Here is an 8,946-nt window from a genome sequence, read left to right on the forward strand (position 1 = left end):
GTACTGATGAAGATCAAAGACCACAGCCTTCCATATTGCACCTCACCACTGGACCATTAAGCGGAGAAAAGATTGACATTGTCAAAGACTTCATTATGCTTGGATCAACCATCAACAGTCATGGAAGCAGCAGTTAAGAAATCAAGCAATGTATTTCATTAGGCAAATCTGCTGCACAAGACCTCTTCAAAGTGTTCAAGAGCAAAGATGTCAGTTTCAGGACTGAGGTGAACCTGGCCTAAGCCATGCAATTTTCAGTAACTTCAACTTCATGTAAAAGTTGAACATTTAATAAGGAAGACCATGAAGAATCGATGCATTTTAGTACCATGGACTGCCAAAAAAAAAAAAAAAAAAAAAAACCAAACCAATCTGTCTGTGGTGGAAGAAGTACAGCCAGAATGCTCCTTAGAAGACTTTGTCTCTCATTCTTTTGACATATTATTAGGAAGGACCAGTCACTGGAGAAGGATATGATGTTTGGTAAAGTGAAAGGTCAGAGAAAAAGAGGAAGATCCCCAACAGGATCTCGAATTGGCACAGTGGCAGCAGCAATGGATTCAAGCGTAGTAACGATTGTGAGGTTTTGGTGCAGGACTGAGCCGTGTTTCGTTGTTGTGCACAGGGCTGCTATGAGTCGGTACTAACTTGATGGCACCTAACAACAAACAACATGTTATTACACTATGAGGAGCCCTAGTGTGGCGCTACAGGTTAAGGGATAAGCACTGGACAGCTAACTGCATGATCGGAGGTTCAAGCCTACCAGATGTTCCTATTGTCGGAACCTACTGGACAGCACTTAACAACACGACACTATGAATTGATTAATGCGCTGGACTGCAAAGTTGATTTGAACCTCAAGGTCAGCGGTTCAAGTTTACCAGCTGCTCCTCAGAAACTCTATACAGGGTCACTAGGCGTTGGAACTCGATAGCACTTAACAAGAATAACATGGAAAGTATACACAATCAGCTGTGGCTTGGATGTTGTAGTAGAGATACAGCCTGTAAGAGTGGACAGACTGGAAGCTCTACAAATACACTTCTAACGCAGATATTTACAAGCCCCGCCCACGAGAACCTGGAGGGAGTTGTAGGGGCGGGCGAGCTTCCGGGGGTGGGGCGGGGCCAGCGCTGGTTGGCCGGCCTCAGGCGGAAGTCGCGAGTACGATCGGAGGACGCAGACTTGTGACAGGGAGGGGGAAAGAAATGCCTACGTAAAGGTTGCCTCTCCAACCCTTCGCTCCCGGGGATCCTCAAGAGAATACCCAACACCCCGGTCCCGCGGCTAGCCCCTTCCCCCAGGCTCTCTCCGCTCGATTTCGCCACCGTTATGTGGGAAGCGAATCCGGTGAGTAGCCGGGCGGGACGGGGCGGACCCAATGGGCGGGGTTGCTTTGAGAGAGGCGGGGAGGGGTTTCCCGGGAACTGTTTCCCGTCCTCTTGAGGCTGGGTCTTGAGTTCCGGGGACCTGAAGATCCCGGCCCTTGTGGCCTCTGCGGGTTCTGCCTTTTTGAGGTGTGGAGATGGCTCGGTGGGTTTTCCAAAACAGTGTTGCTTCCCGATTACAATCATTTGTTTTACTTGCTGTGGTTTCTCCGCCTCCCTTCAATGTATCTTTGTTGTTGTTGTTAAGTGCCATCGAGTCGGTTCCGACCCATAGCCACTCTGTACAGGGTTTCCGAGGCTGTAAGTCTTTATGGGAGCAGAACGCCTCATCTGTCTCCCGCGGAGCGGCTGGTAGTTTCGAACTGCTGGCCTTAAGGTTCGCAGCCCAATTCGTAACCACTACGCTACCAGAGCTCCTTCAGTGTATGTTTAAAGTTCTAATTTTTTGCTTTCTAGTTATAGTAACTGGGCTTTGAACCGGTTACTTTCCTTTATCTTACGTATACCTCGCAGTCCTACCAATGTGGGGATCCGACCCCCAGTCTTGAATGTGCCTAAGAGGAACGAACTTGGTGGACAGCCATTTACAATTTGGGGAACTGATTTTGTGCTCTCGGCCTCTAAGTGAAGCTCTTGAGATATTTTCTTTAAGTGCACAAAAATGATGAACTGGAACCTTTCAATTGCAAGTCTCTCTCCCACCTTATTTTACTCCGGTTTTTACATTATGCCTGCATGTATTTTTGTAGGCTTTGCTTTTTGTACATTTATTTACATAAAATATGTAAAGAATGGGATCCATTTGCCAAGGTATTCCACCAGTCTCTTGTTAGTTGAAATCTCCTCGCAAAATGGCAGAACAACAACACCTTTTGTTGTTGTTGTTAAGTGCTCTATGAGTTGGTTCTAACTCATGGTGACCCCGTATAGGGTTTCTAAGGGGTGGCTGGTGAGCTTGAACTGCTGACCTTGTAGTTCAAACCGACTTTGAAGTCCAGCTCATTAACCCACAGTGCCACATGAGGACTCCACACCTTAGGAGTTGAGCTTTGGAAACTGAATATGTGACACCACCCCATGTGCTGAGATAACCATCTACCATTCCTTTCATAGTGTTTGGTTTCCATTCTTGTAATAGCTCCTTTGCTATAATCAGTGTTCCTTTTCTTTCTGTTCTGTTTCTGGATTGTATTTCCAGTAAAAGAGAAAACCCAAATCCGTTGCTGTCAAATTCCAACTCATAGTGACCCTGCTGAAATACTCAGTTTCATTATTTGCCATTAACAAATTTCATTATATGTCTGTATTTTTCTCTCATTTTCACTAGTTGTCTTTTGCGAGTTTTCCATAACATATCCTTCAGTCTACCTGTCTTTTTCAAACTCATATTTTAAATTCTTCTCTGTATGGTAATCTCCAGATGAGCAAGATTTTTGCCTGTTTTGTTTTACTGCTTTGTCCTCAGACTAGAGAGCAGAGCCTGGCATATAATAGACACTCAGTAATATTCATTGAAATAAAGAATCATCTTAGTTAGGTGAATGGACCAGTTCCAGATTGCTCTCATTGTTTATTCTCCCTCCTTTATCACTAATACACCAGAATTTGCAGTTGTATATTTGTGGGGTTCATAAAAGCATTCATAATTATCTCATGCATTTGTTTTCGTTGTCATTTCTTTGTAACAGTCTCTCCTGGAATCACCCTCCTAATGTTGCTTGATTTCAGTAAAGTTGTTACTGTGTTCACAGTGGTGAGCCTTCCCCATACAATCAATCCCACTTTCTTCTGACCCTTGTTCAACTGTGTTTTATTGTTTGCTGATGCTGGTTTTCTTCTGAGCATGTAAGGACAGGCTGTATATTTTTTTACTGCAATAAAAATTCTGATGTTAGTTTCTCTAGTAATTTGTTAGTTTCTTCTAATAGAAGGGACATTTTGATAGTCTGTATAGCTATGCTCCTGGAATAAAAATTAGTTTTAATGTTACCATAAACAGAGACCTAACCCTAAAATACTGGAGAAAACTCAAGGCTCCAGGAATTGATGGAGTGCCAAGTGAAACATTTTAACAAACGGTTGCAGCACTGGAATCGCTCACTCCGTGCAGCCAAGATACATTTGGTAGTGTCCATATTTGTGCCCATTCCAAGGAAAGGTGATCCAACAGTATGTGGATATTATTGAACAATAGCATTAATGAGACATGCAAGTAAAGTTTTGCTGAATATAATTCAAAACCAGTTGCAGCAGTACATCAACAAGGAACTAACAGAAATTCAAGTTGGATTCAGAAGAGGACATGGGATAAGGGATATTATAGTTAATGGCAGATAGATGTTGGCTGAAAGCAGAGAGTAACAGAAAGGTGTTTACCTGTGTTTCATTGATTGCAAAGGCGTTCAACTGTGTAGATCATAACAAATTATGAAAAACATTGAAAAGGATGGGAATTCCAGAGCACTTAATTGTACTTGTGAGGAACCTGTACATAGATCAAGAGCCAGTCATTTGAACAGAACAAGGGACACTGCATGGTGTAAAATCAAGAAAGGTATGTGTCTAGGTTGTTCAATATTTATTCAGTCTGTTCAGTAAGCAAATGATGTGTGAAGCTGGACAATATGAAGAACACGGCCACAGGATTGAAGGAAGACTCATTAACAACCTATAATATGTAGATGATACAAGTTTACTTGCTGAAAACAGAGGGCTTGAAGCACTTGCTGGAAAATCAGTATGGATTACACCTCAACATAAAACAAAAATCCTCCCACTAGACAAGTAAGTAACATGATAAACAGTGAGAAGATTGATATTATCAAGGATTTCATTTTAGTTCTATAATCAATACCCATGGAGTAGCTGTCAAGAAATCAGACGCCATATTGCATTGAGCATATCTGTTGTGGAAGAACTCCTTAAAGTGTTACAAAGCCAAGATATCACTTTGAAGACTAGGGTGTACCTGATCCAAGCCCTGGTATTTTCAGTTGCCTCATATGTATTTAAAAACTGAACAGTGAATAAAGATGAATTGATGCCTTTGAATTATGATGTCATAGAATATTAAATATATCATGAATTATCAGAAGCACAAACAAGTCTGTCTTAGAAGAAGTACACAGCAGAATGCTCCTTAGAAGCCAGGATGATAAGACTTCGTCTCATATACTTTGGACATGTTATCAGGCGCTGTAAGGCCATCATTGGAGAAGAACACGTTTCTTGGTAATGCAGTCAGCAGAAAGGTAAAGGGTCTGTGAAAAAGAAGACCTTCAGTGAGATCAACCGACACTGGTTACAACAGCAGGCTCACACAGCAGTGATGATGAAGATGTCGCAGGATGAGGCAGTGTTTGGTTCTGTTGTACAGAGTTGCTGAGTCAGAAGTGACTTGATGGTGTCTAACAGCTACAAGCCTAACACAATTCAAATGGTCTAAAAAACCCACAGAGACACTAAAGATAAATGCAGATATCCTTTGTCTTACCTACCAGTTTAAGTTACTCTTCAGCATTTCTTTCCATTCTACTTTGTGAAGGAAGGCCTTTGTTAACAGTTGTAAGTTAAGACTTCTGCCTGATTTCTTCCTGTATATTTTTGATCAGTGGCCTTCATGGGAGTCCTGGTATGGTGCTGCGGGTTAACACACTGGACTGCAAAGTTGGTTTGAACCGCAAGGTTGTCAGTTCAAGTTCACCAGCCACTGCTCAGAAACCCTATACAGGGTCACTGTGAGTTGGAACCAATTCGACGGCACTTAAAAACAACAAGAACATGGCCTTTATATACTACTTCTTATGTGCAAATATACCTCCTATTACTATTATTAAAAAGAATCACTTGTGGAACACTGTTTCACTCACAGTAGTTTTGAGGAAGTGTTACTCTGACCCATGCCATGGTACTTCTCAGAAGCAGCCACCCTTCCATGTGAAAAGTTCATGAAATGACCAACATGTTGGAATTCATCACTGGCCCATCACCTTTCCTTGGAGGGAAAAAGATAGCCAAAGAGATCTAAGTAAATGTTAGCACACAGTTTTAGTTTTTTTCAGGAAAATCATGTGGTCTGGGATGATGTTTCCTGGTCCCTTCCAGGCCTGGCTAGATCCAAAGAAGCAGCAGGCATCCTGTTCTGATGTGAGCACTTGGTATCTTTCCATTCTTCAGGGGAAGAAGAAATCCTTGATTAATGGTCCCTCAGCTTGAGAATTCTGTACTCTTCGATTTACAGCACATCGAAATGACATTTTTGTCATCCTCAATGGACTCAAATCCTGTTTTTGAAATGTTTGAGTTTTAGGAACAAAAAGAAGTCTGAAGCCCTATATCAGGGCTATAGGGTGGATGGGGCAAGTTTCCCATTTTTAACAACAAAATTTCCCTAGAACAGCTCTTGCTTCCTTGGAAGAATGAGCAAGTGCTTTTTAAATGATGGGAAAAAAATCCTCAGTGAAACTTTTCTGGACTTTTTTCTCACCAATACGCTTTTCATAAATTTTTTTCATAATAAGCCCTCATGATCATCTTGTGTCCTTCAAGGAAATCTATCAAAATTACCCCTGTGGAATTATTAAAAAACAGTTGCCATAGCCTTCTGAGCTTGTGTTTCTACTTTGAATTCATCTTTGAGGACTTGCCAACCTGCCTTAAAATGCTTGGTCCATTTAAAAACTTGTTTTTAAACTTACTGCAAAGTTTCGGTGATTTGAGAAGATATCCACTGGAGTTTTGTTAAAATTTTGACAAATTGTTTTTTTTCCATGTCACCCTAAAGAGACTGAGATGGTTGTTACTGAGAACTTGTCTGCAACCATCTACTGATTGCAGAACCATGTTTCAACACGTTTTGTTTGGAACAGACCTGTGCATGTGTGAACTATAGACCTCGTAGCAGTTCTTTTAAATTTACCCTCATATTACACATGAAATTTTGACTTCTATGATACACTGGTGAGAGAAAGTAAAAAGTGACAAACATTGTTCAAGATTACAAACCATCATTGCAAGACCAATGCCTTACTTTATGGAAAGTATTAACTCTTCAGCATTAGAATAATCTCTTGTGTTAGGTAAGGGAGGGTGATATTCCTGTGATCACGCAAGTGAGTAAGTAACAAAATTGCAATTGTAACCAAGTCCCTGACTCCTTTCTGTTCCTGTTAGTCGCAATTATAACATTTGTATTTTAGCTAGTGCTTTACTTGCTGAGCTAACCTTTTTCTGTCTCATATTGAAGCTGCTTCCAAATTCCTTTGGAGCTATCTCTCCTTTTTGTGTCAAGCTTCTTAAAAGAATGATGTTATGCTTTTTGTCATTACTCATGCCTCAGCCACATTTGTCCAGCTTCTACCCTTAACACTTTATTGGATAACCACATCCAGGGACACCCTTAGTGTTCCTGGAACTGGACTCATTTGGAGTTCTTCCCTTCTCGATAGTTTATCCTTGAGTCCTAATCTTGCCTTTGCTTCTTTGCTGCCTTCTCTGCCTGAAATGTTCTACTCTTTATCTTTTTCTCCCTCAGCACATCCTTTTTTGGTGACCTACAAGGACTCAAATATTACTTTTGTGAATTTGCCTGCCAAATGTATGTCTTTAGTCCCAACCCTCCTGAGCTGGGTGATAGATGTCTTTACTCGGTTACCCTTCTGATTGTTCATACTTAATATGTCTAAGCTGAACTCACATACTCAGTCACTTACTCATTATTTAATTCATTCAGTCAGTAAATGTTTAGTATCTGCCACATGTAAAGCACCTCGGCACATGTGAAACACTGAAACACTAGGGTAGGGAAATACAAACATGTCCAAAGTATGTGAGATGAAGTTTCATCATCCCTCGCTTCTAAGAAACGTTCTGGCTGTACTTCTTCTTCCAAGACAGATTTGTCTTTTCTTCTGGTACTCCGTGCTTTTAATATTCTTTTCCAACACCATAATTCAAATGCATTAATTCTTCTTAGGTCTTCCTTATGAGGCAGTTGAAAATACTAAATACTTAAGTCCTCAAAGTGACACTTTGAAGAGGTCTTTTGCAGCAGATTTGCCTAGGGCATCAGGTGATATTTTGACTGCTGCTTCCAAGAGCACTGATTGCTGATCCAAGTAAAATGAAGTCTTTGATAACTCCAGTCAAGTCTCCATTTATTATGATGATGTTTGCTGGCTCAGTGGTGAGGATTTTTGTTTTCTTTACATTGAGTTTATAGTCTTTGATCTTCATTAGCAGTGCTTCAAGTCCACTTCACTTTCAGCAAGCAAAATTGTATCATCTACAGATAGCAGTCTGTTAATGAGCCTTTCTGCCGATACTAAATTCTTCTTCATATAGTACAGTTTTTCAGATTATTTGCTCACTATACAAATGGAATAAATATGATGGAAGTATGGTGAAAAGATACTACCCTGGCACACACCTTTCCTGTTTTTAAATCATGCAGTATCCGCCACACCCTGTTCTGTTTTAACAGCTGCCTCTTGGTCTGTTTATTGGTTCTACCTGAGCACAATTTATTGTTCTGGAATTCTCATTTTTTGCTGTGTTATCCATATTTTATTAGTGATAACAGTCAAATGCCTTTGCATAATCAGTAAAACACAAGTAAACATCATTCTGGTATTCTCTGCTTTCAGCCAAGATCCACCTGACATCAGCAGTGATATCCCTCATTCCACATCCTCTTCTGAATCCGACTTGAATTTCTGGCTGCTCACTATCAATGTACTGCTGTAAGTGTTTTTGCATTAGCTTCAGCAAAACTTCACTTGTTTATGATATTAATGATATTTTCCCATTCAGTAGGGTCATCTTTCTTTGGAATGGACACAAATATGGATGTATCCAAGTCATTTGTCCAGGTAGATATCTTCCAAATTTCTTGGCATAAACTAGTGCAAGCTTCCAGCATGGCATCAGTTTGTTAAAACATTTCCATTGGTGTTCTATCAATTCCAGGAATCTTATGTTTTGCTAATTCCGTCAGTAAAACTTGGACTTCTTCCTTCAGTACCATTGGTTCTTGATCATATGCTGCCCTCCTGACCAGTGCTTTTTGATACAGTGACTCTCTGTACTCGTTCCATCCTCTTATGGTGCTGCCTACATTGTTCAGTATTTCCTGCATTGAATCTTCAATACCCTTGAATTGTTCTTCAATTCTTTTAGCTTCAGAAATGTTTATCCTAGGTAATACGGTAGCTTACTACCTAGGATCCATATACAATCATAGATTTATTTTCCTATCTTAATCTTCTTGGGATTCTTTGTAATTGTTCTAATTGTAGTCATGCTGAGTGCATGACTCACATCCATCTGAGCCTCAAAACAAACACATTTCTGGGATACAGCAGCCATCACCAGGAAGACAGGATGCTAGTGGCATGAAGTGTGCCCTCCCAGAGTGAACTGAGGGGAGTGTGGTCAGTGGACCGGAAGGCAGTGATAAACAAAATATTTCTGTATTTAGGTTGTCTACTGGTAGCGTAGTGGTTACAAATCGGGCTGCGAACCTTAAGGTCAGCGGTTCGAAACTACCAGCCGCTCC

At 40.8% G+C, this 8,946-nt stretch overlaps 1 protein-coding gene across 2 annotated transcripts in view; it reads left to right on the forward strand.

The window, feature by feature from the left end:
* Positions 1 to 1,202: 1,202 nt before the first annotated feature.
* The window catches only part of PARP11 (poly (ADP-ribose) polymerase family, member 11), a 55,160-nt gene continuing 47,416 nt past the window's right edge, over positions 1,203 to 8,946 (forward strand). Inside the window, exon 1 of one of the 2 annotated variants that reach the window (XM_006862679.1) lies at positions 1,203 to 1,353. In XM_006862679.1, the coding sequence (XP_006862741.1) occupies positions 1,336 to 1,353 (18 nt within the window). In that variant the 5' untranslated portion in view covers positions 1,203 to 1,335. The remainder of the gene's footprint in view (positions 1,354 to 8,946) is intronic. The other variant, XM_006862680.1, reaches the window with a different exon arrangement.

The sequence above is a fragment of the Chrysochloris asiatica genome, unplaced genomic scaffold, assembly GCF_000296735.1.
Source record: "Chrysochloris asiatica unplaced genomic scaffold, ChrAsi1.0 scaffold00050, whole genome shotgun sequence".
NCBI classification, from domain to species: domain Eukaryota; kingdom Metazoa; phylum Chordata; class Mammalia; order Afrosoricida; family Chrysochloridae; genus Chrysochloris; species Chrysochloris asiatica.